This window comes from Cyprinus carpio, chromosome A1, assembly GCF_018340385.1.
Source record: "Cyprinus carpio isolate SPL01 chromosome A1, ASM1834038v1, whole genome shotgun sequence".
Lineage (NCBI taxonomy): Eukaryota > Metazoa > Chordata > Actinopteri > Cypriniformes > Cyprinidae > Cyprinus > Cyprinus carpio.
In genome coordinates, this window is record NC_056572.1 from 4,811,670 (window position 1) to 4,829,591 (window position 17,922).

A 17,922-nucleotide genomic window follows, 5' to 3' on the forward strand; every position below is an offset into this window, starting at 1 on the left:
ACCATGTCAAATTTGGAGTCCCTATCTCAAACTCTCTAGCGACACCAATAGGCCAATATTTCTTCTAATACCTTTTGAACCTTATGGTCTAAAAGCAATTCCCCCAACCCTACCCCTCCTTCCTTCTTGTCCCCCGTGTCCATCACAAGAAGACCATTCCTGATTAGAGGTGATTTATGTGGGCTGCAAAGGTTAAAAAATGTCTTATGATCTTGTTTTTCAAGGCATTATTCTTTCTTTATCTCTTTCTATAGGCTCTGAGATGGTAGAAGCCCAGTGTCAGCGGTTCGAAGTGAGAAGTAGTGATGGTGAGAGAGTTCTCTTCTCTGCTGATGAAGATGAGATCAGTATTGGCACAGACAAACTGAGAGTCACAGGTATCACATACACAAACACACTCACGTATTCATCCATTCACACATGATCCGTGTACAAAAACTTACAGACAAAGGTATAAAACTGCCTTCCTTAGGGAAGATATTTTTCAATTTTCTGCTTTTTTGCATTTGCTTTGGCCTGTAATGTTATATCATACAGTAGTTTTCCTGCTTGTTAGTAGCCTTATATCCATGCATTTTTCCACAATATATTGCAAACATAAAATACATATGTACTTGCACATCTGTAAAAGACAACAAAGCCTGCATGCCCACATCTGTCAGAAAAGTTTGGTTACGCTTATCTACACCAGATGCCTGATATGTAAAACAAGCTCAATCCCAATCAACTGAGCTATCTTCAGCATTACAGCAATGTGCTTTCAGTTGATGGACACACATTCTGTTTTTGACACCTTGCAGCATGTAACTTAAAATGATTTTAAGTGCTGATGAAATGATTTCAAATAAAATAACGCATATGTGAATCGATTTCTATACATTTAGTTCTTTTAATTTAAGTGACTACGGACTGTTACATCAGAGCCAGGTCGATTTTGTTCTCTTAATGGGAACTGCTTGATGTGCAAGGAGAAAATTGCAGTTGTCAAGGAATACAGTCAGGCATCATTAGTCCACTAAACCTGCAGAGCAGTAGGTGAGAGAGAGAGATGAGTCACTCCAAATGTGTGATATTACTTTTATACAGCAGTTCAATAATATATGAATGCACGATTATTGTTCAGCATTACCCATTGATGTTTGGTCTTCATATTTTCAGCACAATGTAATGGTTAATCTGAAATTGGTTTGGGAAGTGAATTATGCATAGGAAAACCTTAAAGACATTGTTCTAAACGTGGATTTTAAGCTATGCAAATAGACCTAATGGCAGAGAGGGGCATTACCATGTCTGCTCATTAGAATTCTTAGGTCTTTTTTCCCCAGCATCCATTTTTTGGGCCAACATTTTACATTTTTAAGATTTAAATATTTGCATGCACCATATGTACTAGAAACCTGTCTTTACATTGAAATGCAAATATATTGTTTCAAATAGATTTTACTCATGCAGGCCTCTCTCTCTCTCTTATGCTTTCCTTTTTACTGTCTCTGTCTGAAACAGTGCATGCTGGGAGGTCAAGTTGAATAGTTAGAGGTCAGGGACAAAGAGGGCACATGCTCAGTAATTGGGCAGATCTGTTCATTACATCTTTTCACAAAAAAAATATATGGTTAGAGAGAGGGATCAAGGGAGAGAAATGGTGGTAGAGAGAGAAAGATAGACAGAGCATGCATAAATGGAAGTCTGTGGTTCTTCAGAGGTGAGACTGAAAGGCTAAAATGTGTCAGAATCAAGAACTGCCCTGGGGAGAGAAAGAGAATGGAGAAAGAGAGTTAAGTGTTAGGAATATTTCACTCAAAAAAAAAAAAAATCTTTCATCATTTACTCAGCATCATGTCATTTGAAAACTTTATGACTTGGTCTCAAAAGAAAATGTACGTGAATTTACTGTGAATATTCGTCAAAACTTTTCTGTTTGTGTTCCATATAAGAAAGCAAAGAATATGTGTTTAAAATGACAGAAGTTTGATTTTGAATGAACTGTTTCTTTATACTATTCCTAGCATGATAGTGGGGAAAATGAAGAGGAATAAAATAAACTAGGACAGGCTGAAACTAATAAAAAAGCAAGTATGGAAGAACAGCTTACTTTTATACTAATAAGAAGAACTCGCTTAACAAGCACATTTTCAAGAAAAATTATGCTGTGAAATGGGGGACACTTCAAATGTTCCAGAAATACAGATCCAGAAAAACGCACTCCAGTCTACCGCTCTACAGCTCTTGTAATTTATCACTTGATGTTTCATATCTCTGCCTAGCCTGAGTTACTTTATTAGTGGTATAGAAGGCACAGTAAAACAGAGCATTAGGTAGGATGTGAGGATTTGATAAGCCAGATTTATCAATTCCACCATCGACCACGTGTTTATTTGTGAGTCGTTTGGCTTCTCATGAACCCTGTTTACACCTGGTATTGACACCCTTCTCAGAAAATTATACGATTTTGAGCCGAGTCAGATATGTGTAAAGTTTGAGGTTGGTAAGATTTGTAAAGTTTTGTATTCACAACAAGACTGTATGTATTTGATCAAAACAACAGTAAGCAGCAATAATGTGAAATATTATTACATTTTGAAACAACATTTAAAAATATTATTATTGTTATTATTATTATTATTTCTATTTTAATATATGTTAAAATGTAATTTATTCCGTAAATGGCAAGGTCGACTTTTCAGCAAATACTCCAATCAGTGTCACATAATCCTATTAATAATTCTAGTATGCTAATTTAGCAATTTTTTTCCTACGTTTTTCTTTCTTTTTTGGTTACTTTTTTGGTCACTTTGGTAACTTTATATATGTCTTCAATGTCACTTTTGGTCAATTTAATGCATCCTTGCTTAATAAAAGTTTTAATTCCTTGAAAAATAAAATGATAATGATGATGATGATGTGAGCTGTATTGTACAACATAAAGTTCTGTCATTTTAAAAGTCTGTGTGGTAACTGAATGGTTGTTCACAATGTTGATTTGTTCACAAAGTTGTATGGCAATGTATATTTACATTTAGCCTTCGTGACTTTTTTTGTCTCTTTATCTCTCTAGGCAATGAGGGAGTTGTGTTTAGTCATTCAGTGGAAACGCCACATGTTCGAGCTGAACCATTCCAAGACCTGAAGTAAGACATGCTTTCTTAATGCATAACATTATCATTCCAAGTGTGATTTACACTGAGATCCAAAGAGGGGGCAAGGGGGACGGGAAGGGGTAAAGAGCTAGAGAATGAGAAAAAAAGAATGGGACAAGACACAGAAGGATAGAGGAAAGTCATAAAACATGAACTTAATGAATGTCCACTTCCTAATTGTCCATAGAAGCTTTATATCCTCAATATTCAGTGACAAACTGTCCCATTCACACTCTGTTATGAGAAAGAAGACACGACCTCTATGACATGCCCAATCCATCAACGGTGGATCAGCCAATCAGATTGATCTAATCTCTTCTGTCTGCATTAGTCGATATCTGATTGGTTGTCCAATAGGTCACTAAAACATTGCGATGTTTTTCACTCCCCCAAACTCCGACATTATCACTGCAGGAAATGATGTAGTGCCATGATGGATGGAGTCACTTTAAGTGCAAGTAGGCAGGTTACTGAGGGGAACCAAGAGCTTTTACCACCCAGTTTGGTTTGATGGAGCACTGCTGGGTGCTTTCCAATCGCTTATGAACTTGCTTAATGCAAATGCACCAGAAACAAATCTACTTTCATCATTAGAAAAATGGGGGAGATGATTGGGTTAATGGAGGGATAGTGACATCTTATACCACACTTTCAGCTTTCAATGAGAGTGTTGACCCTTTTTAGTTCCATTTATTATCTTAATGGCCAACATGAGCAGGATTTGAACCATTAAGAAGTCAAGGTTTGGCTAGTTAGCATGGTCCACGTAGCCCCTGCTGGTCAATCCTGTAACTACACTATTAATGGATAAAAACAAAAAAAACAACAACATCCTTTTCCTTTTATAGTCATTAGTTTGACTTCATCTAAAGCTAGAGCTAAGAAGCTGAAGTTCAGTGAAATGTTTCATTCTTCCACCCACATTGTAGTGTATGCAAAAGTCTTAAGCATATTAAATGCTTCTCAAAAACATTTGTTTTTAAAACGTAAAAGTAGGAACAATTATTTTTAGATAAATGTTACCACCTACTTGCAATGTACAGTAGAGTTAAAAGTTTTAGGCACTTGAGGATGCTTTCATTAATAATAATATGTACTAAAGTCAAAAGTTAGGAAGTAAGTTTTCTCTCTCTCTCTCTAATATTATCAATTGTTATTAGAATTTTTGGTTAGTTTTTTATTTATTGATTGAATTTTTTTTTTTATTTGTGTTTTTTTTTTCAGAATTATCTGATGAATAGAAAGTTTAATGAACAGCATTTTTATAAAACACAGTTTTATTTTAGTGCCACTAAATAAAGATATGAGAAAGAACACTAAACTGAAAGCTAAGTGTTAGTCTTAAAACAAATGTTTCTGTAAATCAACTAATGTGCTAGCAACTAAGAAAAGCAACTAAGATTTTACATTGTACTGTATTTAATACTTTACTAATACTAAGTTTTCTGGGACAGATAAATAGCATTGCAGTAATTTCATCCCAGTCTGCAGTCTGTTTCACAGTAGAGAGCAGACACTTTGATTGTGAAGTAATGCCATAGTGAAAATCTACAGATAATCGCACACTCATCATGACTCCTTCACTGTTTCTCATCTCTTTCCTCCTCCCTCACTGAGAATTTCTGGTTGTTCTCTTCAGATAGAATCCTGACTGCCCTGTGTGCATTAACATTCCTTCAACATTTTGTGTGGATTAATGGCTTATTACACACTTTATGTATTTCACTTCGCTTTCGCCCTCATTAGTTTGTAAATCAGACACAGGAAACATATAAATCTAGTTTGCTTTCTCCTAATTATTGTTTTATCGAAGTGTGTTCATCATCACTGAGCTTGACAGCCAATTAAAATGAGCCTACATAATGAGTTATGAGCCTGCTTTATGTCGTCCTTGGTGTATGAAACTTTTGTAAACAAATGTTTGTCCAGAACTCCCTCATCTTTAACTCACCTTCTTTCAGTCTCAGTGTCTCTGTCCTTCTTAGAGTCAAGAATTACACAGTTAAAGTAAATGGAACATGTCATGACTTAACAGAGTCTATTAAAGGCCAATGTCTTATGATATGGTTTCACCAAGAGTTGAGTTCAAATGCATCCTGTTGATATAATTTCTCATAGGTCCCTCATCAAGAGTTGGACAGACCACCTTCAAAGTAACACTTGAGAGTAGAGAATTTTGATTAGCTAATGTCAGTGAAAGCTTTGTGTGTGTGTGTAACAAGGCTCTGATGAATGAACACACACTCAGTGAGAGCACAAGCTCAAGGGAGGAAAAAAGTTTTAGATTCAAATAGATAAAGATCTATGAACAATCATAATTTTGCCCCCAGGCGGTGCATTTTACCTCTGGTTGGTCTCAGAATTATTATTAATAATTTTTTTTTTTTTTTTTTTTTTTTTTTGATAAGTGGCTTTGGATAAAAGCTTCAGTTAAATGGCAAAGTAATGAAATGTGACTTAGTGTTGAAGCAAATGTTAAAGAATGCAGAAAGTCCCTTTTCAATTAAAACACTCCTAAGTGATTCGCTGCTAATAACAAATGATACCTGATCCATGCAGTTTGAGTGAAATGTCTGGTTAAGTAGTTCTAATTTTCTACTTGAGCTACTAAAGCTTAATGCATTTTTTTTTTTTTTTTTTTTTTTGGTAATGATAATTTATCTGGGAATTTGTCATTACTTTCTTTAACGGGGTAGTTCACCCAAAAATGCAAATAATTTAATCAGTTTCTCTCCTGTCGTTATAAACCCGCATTTCTTTCTTCTGCAGAACACAAAAGATATAATAAAAAATGTTACAAAACTATTTTGGAGGCCATTTCTCAAAATATATTTTATCCTTTTAAAGGACATTCGAGATTCTAAAGTTGTGCAGAGATCAGATTTGAATGAACTGAATTTGTAAAACCATATGCACACCTTAGTATTATTATTATTATTATTATTATTATTATTATTATTATTTATAAATAAATAATAATAAAAAAAACATTTAAACCTATTCCAGTAGTTATTAATTATTTAAAGAAATAGCTGACATGGAATGACACGAGAACGTAAATGACACAATTTTTAAGTTTGAGTAACTTTCCCTTTAATCAAATCTGTGTGCTCCTGTTTAAATAATGCGATCAAATATAATATTTAATATTTGCAATTCCCAATTAGCATTGACCTATTTTATATTGACACTTATTTTTGTATATTTTTATAGATAACAAAGTAGCATCCAAATCACTAAGAAAAGCTTGATTGCAGTCTATTCAAAAATGGCTCTATATTGCTGGAACGCCATTCCAATCAGCTGCTACTGGCATTCCATCTTTCATTCTTCTTGGCAAATTTCTGGTCATTTGCCTTGATTTGTTTAGTTTGGTGGTTCCCTCTCAGCAGTGAGGTTTGAACTTGCCTCGGGCTCTCATTAATTAAGCAACAATCTCTGACAAAGAAAGATTGCCATCATTTGAGATGGCTCGGATGGCCTCCATTTCCTCCTCGCATACTCTCCACCGCCACACAGTCCTCTCTTTTCAGACCTTTGTGTAGTCACTGTCAACTCAGTTGGTGTTGATGAAGGGCATGGACCAAGTTTAAGTAGACTTGTAATAGCCTCGCTTTTGTTTTCTACCTCCCTTGCCCAACATTAGGGTTTGGTCGTGCTGCTAATAGCCTAGCGAAGGGTGGGTAGGGTGAGAGTGCAACAGACTCTTGCCATTAGCGATCAGTTAACTCTGCCAGCTAATGCAGGGTATAATACGATGAGAATTGATCCAGCTGCCTTAGAGCTGATGAGGGAGTCTGGGAATTTCTCTCTGAGTCCACACTGATCTAAAGCCACAGAAAGAAACTCTCTGTTGACTTCTTTTCCCCCTCAATTTCACTAATGTTTTTCGTCGTCACAGAAAACACCTTTTATACCACCACAAATGGCAGCATTTGATGACAGATATTGACCCAAGTTACAAACTATATATGTATATATTGTTTTGTCTTTAACAGACTACTCATTTTTTGTACCACTTAATCTGTCCAGTAAGTTTATTATTATAAAATCCATGATAATATGCAGGATCATGCCAGTAGATAAGCAGAAACAAAACCCGAAGGATTTGGCAAGGCCCCATCCCATTCCAGTAAAGCCACTTGCTGTGGTTAACATCTGCTTGTAAATGTTAAGCTGTTGTCCACCAAGGACTTGTTTTCAAAGACATACACTTATGTGGTTATGTTCTTATGTGGTATCTCACTCTCTACTGTGCACACAGGCAGCTATTTTCAAAGGCAGCATCCTAACCAAAAAGAAAAAAAAAAGAAAGAAACCTCCCTCAAAGAGACGGATTTAAAATGCTCTTCATGGGCAGGAATTCACACAGGCAGCACACAAGTAGTGCTCTGACTGTGAAACACACAATACTTACAGTGACTAACACACACAGTCGATTCCAATAGTCATGCTGCTGAGCTAATGACGCAGTACAAATAAATGCATAACACACAAATATCAGACAAAATAAAACAGACACATTTTTAATTAGATGATTATTTTCTATCAATATTTTTGACACTGAATAAATATAGCTTTGTTTAAAACTGAAATTTTCATGGGTGATAATTTTCTCAGAGCTTACCCCAGTGCATTCTGGGATTACCTTATCAGCAACAAATACAAGATATGGTGCATTTGCCGCCTACTGTTTGGAGCAGCCTTTATATCAGAAGGGCACCGATGATGCCTTAAATGTTGCTTAGGGAGATGAGTCTCTTGGTTGTCTTGGTTAGAGTGTTTAGAGACAAATTAAATTTACAGCTTTTGAATAGAGTGGTAGGAAAATGAGTAAAGGTCAAGATTTGAATCCCTACAAAGAGGGATGTCTACACTAACACCTGCTAATTAGTCTGCTAAATAGCATCTTTATTAAACTTAAAGACACAGAGTAGCAGAATTGCATACATTTGTATAAAGCAATTAAATATTACGTAATTAAAAAAATATATTTAATTTGGCTAATCTCTCTCTTTTTTTAATTGTTTAATATATTAAATAAGTTTATTAAATAAAAAGTCATGATTTTGTCACGAATTGCCACATGAAGAACCGTGTAATCAAGCGAATAAGGAGCAGAGCCTATACTGCAATTATGGTTATTAACCCCCCCCCCCAAAAAAAAATGTTTTGTTTTGTTTACTAGTTGAATTTTTTTTTTTTTTTTTTTTTAAATGCTTCATAAAAAAACATCTTTAAAGGTGAAAAAAATAATCCATCATGGATATCAATGCTTGGGTCACTGAGGGTTAACAACGCCTCCATCCAGTTTGTGAATTACAGCTCAAGTGAAAGCTGAGCCCATCTAAAGAGTCTAAAAAGACTAAAAAGAGCTGCTGTTTTGCAAACTGTGTGACTGAATACAGTTGTGTGAGGCTTAATCCAGATGAGACAGCCGGCACTTTTCCTCTCCAGAACATAATTATGGATGGAGAGAGAATGAAAGAGCGAGGAAGATTGTTGATGGGGGATTTGAAGGGGCTTTGGTAGATTTATTGCACACCTGAATCTCCAGTCGAAATAGACTCAGTCCTTCGACCATTTTGGCATAAGTGGACCATTCTGTGACTATGTCTTCTGCATCACATTTCTCCTTCTAAAGTACTTACACAGTGGCTATCATTCATCCAGTGACTCTTTATTGTCTCACATTAATAACGTTTTAATGATACAAAGTGAACAAAATGCATTGTGATGGTGAAGGAACAAGATTGATATTAGCAGTTGATATTAGCGCCCTCTCTCTCTCTCTCTCTCTCTCTCTCTCTATAAATATATATATATATATCTGTTTGTCAAAAGATATTTAAACCCTCTTTCAATTTATATATATATATATATATATATATATATCATATATATATATATATATATACAACCCAGTGGGGATTCTGGATTCTTATCTCTCTCCATCTTTTCAGCTAAAGGCCACTCTTAGACTCATCTTTCAAGCATCTGACAAGAATCGTCTCATACCTGGATTTTCCAGCTCCTGAGATCTCATTTGAATTTATTTATTTATTTATTTTTTTTTTTTATTTTTTTTGCTTCTCTCATAATGGTTGCAGTTAAAGTTTGGGTAGAGCAAGATGGTTCTAAATCATGACAAAAGTACAGCTGTGACCCTGAGCCCATGAGTGGCTGATTGGGCATGATCGTGCTTTGAAATTAAATTTGACTGACTTGAGAGTTGGAAGGTTTGAAGAGATACTACTGAGGTTCTTCAATTATCACAGCACAGAATTATGAGAGTGTCAGTTGCATATGTATGATTATACTTGAGATTCATTGTAGATGCGATCCTGGCAACGCGACCCTCTCAAATCCACATTAAATTACCTTCCACTCATACGGACATTGAGTACATCCACCCCTCGGACTTGACCTTCAAATCCATTGATTACCTTATCACACAGGGATTGCTCTGGCATCTATAGTGCCATACCTCTCTGCCCATCCCTAATACTGTCAGTATGGATGAGTGAAGTAGTTTCTTTCTCTCCATGAGAGCATAAACTCAATTTTAAGATGATTTCGAACATGAGGATATGTGTGGTTTCGGCGTCATATTGATCTGCGGTGGTGACCTTTACATTTATTGAGCAGTTTAGTGAATTGCTCTTGTTGTCATCTGTCTTTTCCACAGAATGAAATTCACTCAGGTATATACATCATATCATTGAAAGAATTCTGAGTACTCTTCAAAAATTATTATTAGTAGTAGTAGTAATACTATTTAGAATTTTTGAAGGAATAAATACATATTTTCAAACATTTGGGGTCAGTAAGATGTTAAAGGGATGCTTCAACCCAAAATAAAAATTTTGTCATTAATCACTTTCCCCCATGTTGTTTCAAACCCGTAAAAGCTCCGTTCATCTTCGGAACACAATTTAAGATATTTTGGATGAAAACCTGGAGGCTTGAGACTGTCCCATAGACTGCCAAGTAAATAACAGTGTCAAGGTCCATAAAAGGTAGGAAAGTCGTCGTCAGAATAGTCCATCTGCCATCAGATGTGCAATCTGGGTTATAAGAAGCGATGGGAACACTTTTTGTAAGCGAAGAAAACAAAAATAATGACTTTATTCAATAATTCCCTTGTCAGCGGTCTCCTCTGTGTCTCTTCCTATCACTGTATGCTTTCTGTTTCATCCGCGCCACAAGGATGCACCGTTTTATTTCAAATCAAAGCTAAATACATGTACAAACAGCACATCCTTGTGGTGTGGATGATACAGAAGGAATTATTGAATAAAGTTATTTTTGTTTTCTTCACTTACAAAAAGTGTCGCTTCATATAACCCAGATTGCACGTCTGATGGCAAATGGAGTATTCTGGCGACGACTTTCATACCTTTTATGGACCTTGACACTGCTATTTACTTGGCAGTCTATGAGACAGTCTCAAGCCTCCAGGTTTTCATCCAAAATATCTTAAATTGTGTTCAGAAGACAAACTGAGCTTTTACAGGTTTGAAACGACATGAGGGTAAGTGATTAATGACAAAATTTTCATTTTGGGGTGGAGTATCCTTTTAAGGAATGAATACTTTTATTAAGGTATTAAAATACATGTATAATGTTACTATAGATTCCTATTTCAGTTAATGTTGATTTTATTTTGAATTTTCTATTCACTGAATCCTGAAAAATACCTCCAAAATTAAAAGTAAAAAATAGCCGCACAACTGTTCAACATTTATAATAATAAGAAATGTTGTGCACCAGATCAACATATTTGTGAGACATCATGTGACACTGAAGACCAGAGAAATGGCTGCTGAAAATTCAGCTTTGCAATCACAGGAATAAATTTCATAAATTTGTTGAGAAATAAAATTGTTTTAAATTGTAAAATATTTTACAATTGTAATCATATTTTAAATATTACTGTTTTACTGTATTCTTGAACAAATAAATGCAGCCTTGGTGAGCATTTCAAAAACATGCACTGAATTTATTTTACTTTTTTAAATGTACTGACCTTTTGAACAGTGTATGGCAAAAATTATACATGCAGGTATGAGGTGGGTGAACAATATTGTAAATTGTTCGCTAACTGTCCCTATCTTTCTCACTCTTTTTGTCTCAGTTTTACTCTAACATCTTGCTTTGAAGCGGCCCTGATGTGGTGACTTCCCAAGATGCACAGTCTCACTCGAGTGAATGATATTCTTCGACAGGAGTGAAATGAGATACAATATCATTCCTTTATTCCTGTAACCTCCTTCCTCGCCACAGCAGTGCTTTAGAGACCCAGTGGGCCTATCTTATTCCTACTTCCCTCTCTGACCATGGCGGTCCCCCAGTTCTATCACTATCGATTAAATTATCAGCAATGGATGCGCACGGGCATGAAATTGCTTTACGTTCTCTCACAGGGTCTTGCTGCCAGCCACAATTTCCCCAGCCACATATCACACAGCAGATGGGGAGGCTGCAAAAAGTCATTTTTGACCTGTTCGAGGATTTGTCAGGGAATCTTGAGGACAGGAAATGGACCATTGGACCAAAAGCTCAGTGAGCAATAAAGGAAACCCACTCAGAGGGTCAAGCGCTCCAGTGAACTTTCTTGAAAGCCTAATTTTTGGCGCCATTATCTCCAATGATGTGCTTCAGATTTAAGCACTTAAAGTTTCTGTGATGAAACGATTGTGATGATAATCGTGTTATGCAAAGCAGTGATGTCTTGATGTGTCTCGCTTCACACCACCAAAACTAAGTTCCAAAACTTTGGAAATTTCCTAAATGAGTTTCAAAGAATCTCCTTGGTTTTATCCTACAAAACATGGATCCCAGTAAGCGAGAAGCTCACATAGAGGAACTTTAAAACTTAGGGAGGCTTGAAAATGTCAAATGCAACGCTTTTCTCATCTTTGGCTTTGGCTGATGTTCATCTACCCATGGTACAGTGTCATTCATCAATCTGAAAGGCTGCAACCAAAAGTAAATACTCAGAGAGGAACATGAAGTCAAAGGTTAGCAGTTGGTATTGAGCTGCTTAATGTCATCATTGGTCTTATTCGCAAAAGTCAAAAGTCAGTATCCAGCTTCTGTAACCATGAGCTTGTTGGAGACATAGTGATAAATGATACGTCAAAGCACACAAAACTCATGAGAGGAGAAAATCTCATTTGGTGGCTTATTGTAGGAAGGTTTGCAAAAGTAGGAAATAATGTATAAAAAAAAAGTTAACTGACTTGTTTTTTCTTTTTTTTTTAAGGGAGAGGTTTATCTTATTTTTTGAAAACTTAAAGCTATTTAAAGATATGTTTAATGTTTAATTGATATACACTCAGGAAACAGGGTACAAAACTGTTACTGGGGCGATACCCTGTCAAAAAGGGTACAATTTAGGTACTAAAATGTATTTTTAAGATGCTAATAAGTACATTTAAGCTACTAATATGTACCGTTTATAGGTACATAAGGGTACTAAGATGTACCTTTTAGCTTTTCTGACAGCTTTGTACCTTTTTTTTCTGAGAGTGTATGTGTGTAAATGTTACTAAAACTTTGGCAATTCCAAGCTTCTTTTAAAGAAATGGACTTAATTGGTTAGCAGATGTTCAGAAGCAGGGGCACGTCCCAAACGATCACCTGACTTCCCGAAACCTCCATATATCGGGCCACCTCGTACCATACTGTTTGTTTCTTTCTCTCGAACCCACCCTTTCCTCCCTTTCTTATCCATTCAGCCAACCTTATCCCACATTCTCTTTCTTTCAGGTTGTATTGGGGGGTGTCCTAATTGTCTGGCCTAAATATATGATAGAGATGGGACCCCCACCCTGAGTCTCTCTGAGCCATCAATTCTAGATACCCTGATCGTCCCATTCCCTCTACCCCTTCATCCTCTTTCTACTCTTCCCCAACACTCTGTTCAACTAACAGTTTCATAGCTTGTTTGTGGCGTGGTCCTAGCTAGTGAAATGACGTCTATATTGCGTTTAACCGATCTAAAGCTGAAATCAAAAATTCCAGGCTTTAATATGAAAAACTGTGAAGACTCTTAGCATGAACTTGTAGCTATTTACACATCTTAGTCACATCAAAAGCACATCATAGAAATTGCCTGACATGTTGTGGCAGCCAAAGTCAGGTTATAAAAGTCAACTTTGGAGTAGCATAAGATTTTCAAATCGCAAGATTGTAAACAGATTTCAACCTCAGATGCTTCAGAGCTCTACATATGCATTCGTATGGCATACATGCAACACATTTGAGTCCCGCTGTCCTATTGAGCTACAGCTTCACAATGTGAATCTAGCAGATACATTACATTTCTATCACAGTAATATTCAGAGTTGAATTCTTAGACTTTTCTAGAACTCCCTTGGCTTTTCTTGCTAGTCAGAGCACCACCTCATGAATGTATTTTGAAACAAAGACCACAAATTTGCCAACAAGAAGAAGCAAAAGGAGTATAAATGTGATGTTAGTGTGAAATTCAAAATAGTCATTTTTATGTATTGCTTTTCATATGACTGTAACAAATATCCCGACGCATAAATTTGTCAGAGTGGCAGAAAAGGTCAAGATGTAAGTTTGAATGGGTGAATTCGCTGGTGGAATAATGAATAAGGCAGATATGAGACTAAAGTTGGCCTCTCTTATCTTCCATATAAAATCAAGTCCACTCTCTGCACACTTAAGATATTTTGTTTTGCTGCTGAATTGCTTTGGAGCATGCTTAAACAGAAAATCAATGGTTTGATTGAGTTTTTCTTTTCAGAAGACATGGGAACTTACAGATAGAGCAAGATAAAACAAGGAAGGAAATAAAAGAGTGAAAAAAGAGGGAACCATTAGGTCAATATATTAAATACCATCACTCTATAAATTATACACAAACAAATTAACCTTATCAAGCAAAAAAAAAATGGCTTCTAAAAAAATAAAAATGACACTTGTTGGACCTGAACTAAATGTTGTTATTTCTGGCACAAAAAAATAGGTTATAAATCAACCTAATAAAACAGAATCACACATTACACAACTAAAATACAAAAAAAAACCTAAAAAATTATGTACTCCCTAATTTACTTAACTGAGAATAGCAAAGAGCAGCAGTATTTTTCTTTCAAATCAAAACATAAAACGTCACGCAAGGACTCAAATCATTGAATTGCTTTTTGATTAGGTTCTTTGATGTGAATCATCTGAACAGACACTGACTTATTTAAATGAATCAAACTTTTGCTACCTATGAGAGAAGTTTGTTTAGCAAGGTTTTGATTATTATTTGACCAACTGAAAGCTGTGTGTGCATTAAAAACACTTCATAAAAGTCTGTCTTCCTCTAACAGGCTAGAGTCCCCGACAAGGACACTGACACTGGAGGCCCCTAAAGGTGTTGAGGTCAACGCAGGAGTAGGGGAATTCAAAGCTTCTTGTAGGAAAGATCTCACTTTAGAGTCTTCAGAAGGAGAGGTGAGTATGTGAAATTCTATATAAGGGAAACCATGTGGATGTCATAACGGTTAATAGCAGTAGAATAGCCAGGAATGTCATGGATGAACAAAAAGGTTACACGTTCTGATGAGCAAGAAACTGGTGAGTTACCAAGATTATAACCAATGTTCCTAAACAAAAACAACACAAACCATTATATGTAAAATAATTATATGTTGTGTCTTTACTGAACACAATTTGGGAGATTCATGGCTTCATCCATCCAATAAGCAAATAATAATAAAAAATAAATAAATAAGCACAACCGTCAACCGTTTTGAGCACTGATATCTGAAGGATCATAAAATACAATTGACACCAAGCTTTTGATTATTTCACAATATAAATAAATACAATTCATTTTCTGAATATATAAATACATAAATACAATGCATGGTGAGCATAAAATAATTATTTCAAAAACATTTTAAAAATCTTATTGACACCAAGATTTTGAATAGTAGTGTAATAACTAATTGATCTTTTTGCAGCAACAACTGGTGTGTTTAGTAAAGACGTGGAAATGCATGATTATCTGTGTGTAATTTGTATAAACAGACTGTGCTTGTCTATTATTGTTGTTTATGCCAAGCACACTACTGTAAGTCATATTTCGGAGCATTTTAAAACTCACAGTTTCTTGTTTTCTGTCATTTTGGAAAGCACTTCTGACAACTCATCACCGGCTATGTGTGTCAATTATAGGATCATTCACCACACATAGTACACTTACCAATACATGAGTTGATTCTTGACAAGATGTCAACAAACTACTTGAGATAGAATGGTGATTTAGTTTTTGCACTGCTTCATCCTCCTCTCACGCTTTTTCAATTTCTTGCAATTTCTTACATCTCTCTCTCTTGTGCACACATCTGACGACTTCCTGGGATAGTTGATCCAAAATTTTTAATTCTGTCATAATTAACTCTCGCCATGTCATTCAAAACCCATAAAACTTTCAGTCATCTTTGAAACGTGAATGAAAATGAATTAACAAAAACCAGAGAGATTTATTTTCCTCCATTAAATAAAAAAATAAATGAATAAATAATCAATATTATTTAAATATGATGTGCTTTATGTATGTGCATTGATTCATGTTTCTATACAAGTGAAAGCCTAAATTTTGTCTGTTCATCATATGATGTAATTGTGTCTCTTAAGAAGACTTGGATTTTACTTTTACAATGTCTTTATGAACTTTTTAAATGTTTTAGTTGCATGGACTCTTAGTGGAGGGAAACAAATCTCTCAGATGAACAAAAGTTGTATGGGTTTGGAACTACATGAGGGTGAGTAATTGATAGCCAAATTTTCTGTTTTATTTAATTTGTTTGACAACTAAGACTTTAAAACCTCAAACAGCAACATGTTTCAGTCTAGTAGTGTGTTATAGAATTTAGTTGAAGATCCAGTCAAATTGTATGACCAATTTGTGCAGAATTCCCAGTAAATCCAAAGGGTTCACATGTTTTCTTCATCACAGAAGTAGGTGTGTGCACGAATAGTCCAATATTCAAATATTAAAACATTCTATTTACAATAATTATTCAAAAAAGAAAAACACTATTTGAATTTTTCTAAATGTTGCTTTGCTGGCTGTAAAGGCAGTAAGTCCCTGATAAAACCTGAGCATGCAAACTTTGTCAAGTGAAACCGAGTTATCACTAAAATGAGGAATCATGAAATACAAACACCAAAATGTCATGAACAGTTAAATGAAGAAAAACTGCATTCACTACTGCAGGTAGAGTTGAGAAGACCACATCACTTTATTGTTAACAGACTAAGGGCATGTATCTTTTTTGCTGAGGCTAGCATATTTTTTTTCAATATTTTTCAATGGGAGCACCACAATTTCTAAGACTAAGCACTAATGAATGTTTAACTTTGGGCAAAATCCACCTCTCATCACTGTCAGTTTTCAGCCAGCTGTCCAATCACAGTGGAGGAGGGGCGGGGCAAATACCGCACTGGCCACCTGTCACATCCTACCTGTACTACGACTGAACGACAATGGAGAAGTTAATGTTAATATAAAAATTAATACATGCATTTTGTATGTGATGCATCTGCTAGATTACTTCAGTGGCTATTCTGAGCATCTCAACTGTGAAAAAAATGTCTATCAATCACAAGCAATCACACACAGCCATTCACATAAAAAAGACCGCCTTCCTTTCACAGCTGGCTAAAGGCGCTTTGATGGACACATGGCATAAGAAGCTGACTTTCACCCAATCATTTACATGGTTTTGCTTTTTTTGTTTGTTTGTTTGTTTTGTGTTTTTCAACAAGAATATGTGAAACAATGCAAACATGATGCCGACTCAAGTGTATATGTATGTGCATTATAGCGGTTTTTATTTTTTTTCATTGGCCCGTGTTAAATGCTTTTTTCTGTCCTTTTTTTTTTTTTTGCACAGAATGTTTAATGATAAAAAAAAAAAAACAGGAAATAATTTATAAGCTAGATTGTTCGAAAATGGTGACAAAAAATAATGTTTGATTAAAAAACGTCTTTCTCATTAAACGTCATTTAAATAAATTAATATTTAAATATTGATTTTCTTATGAGCTGAAATATTCGAATGCAATATTTTTAAAAAATGCCCATCCCTACACAGAAGTATTCTTACTGGTAGCATGTACTATACTTCCACCAAGAGCTCTGAATGAGTTATCTAATGTTCACATTTCATGTAATGTGTTACATTACATCTTTTGTTAAGTTGGTAGATGTGACTTCTGGTCAGATGTGAGTGGACCATGTCCTCTGTAATTGCCTCAACCAAGCACCTCCTAACTACTTCAAATCTTTCTCCTTTTCCTTGTTCCTGATCTCCTCCTGTTATACACTCATCTGTCTACATCTTTCTCTGTCTACAAGCCTAATTCACTGTCCCATGATTGCAACGTTAGTGTAATTCCACGAGCACCTTGAACATTATCCATGCTCACCGACCTTCCTTCCCTCTCGTTTAAATTAGTGCCACCATGTTGTGCTGTCCATAGCTTTCTTTCTCTCTTCCTTTGTCTCTCTCTGTTTCTCTACTTCTCCTATCTCACTTTAGTAACTGCCCAGGCTATTTAATTAACTTCCATGAGTCCAAGTCATATATCATGCTGATCTGTCACCTCTTTGGGATTTTTTTTTCTTCTTCTTCTTTCGTGCCTGAGATAGCAGGATGGTGCTGTGAGAAGTGAAATAAGAGACAAAGTGGCTGCTGCACAGTAAGGGTGCTAATAAAGCTTGCATCATTTCTTAAAAATAATTGTTCAA

General features: G+C 35.5%; 1 protein-coding gene across 3 annotated transcripts in view; it reads left to right on the forward strand.

Moving 5' to 3' along the window:
* Positions 1–17,922, forward strand: part of LOC109073381 (zeta-sarcoglycan) — a 237,824-nt gene that overhangs the window by 204,817 nt on the left and 15,085 nt on the right. For all 3 annotated transcript variants that reach the window (XM_042720165.1, XM_042720236.1, XM_042720101.1), the window contains exons 5-7: positions 255–377; positions 3,056–3,128; positions 14,492–14,615. In XM_042720165.1, the coding sequence (XP_042576099.1) occupies positions 255–377; positions 3,056–3,128; positions 14,492–14,615 (320 nt within the window). The remainder of the gene's footprint in view (positions 1–254; positions 378–3,055; positions 3,129–14,491; positions 14,616–17,922) is intronic.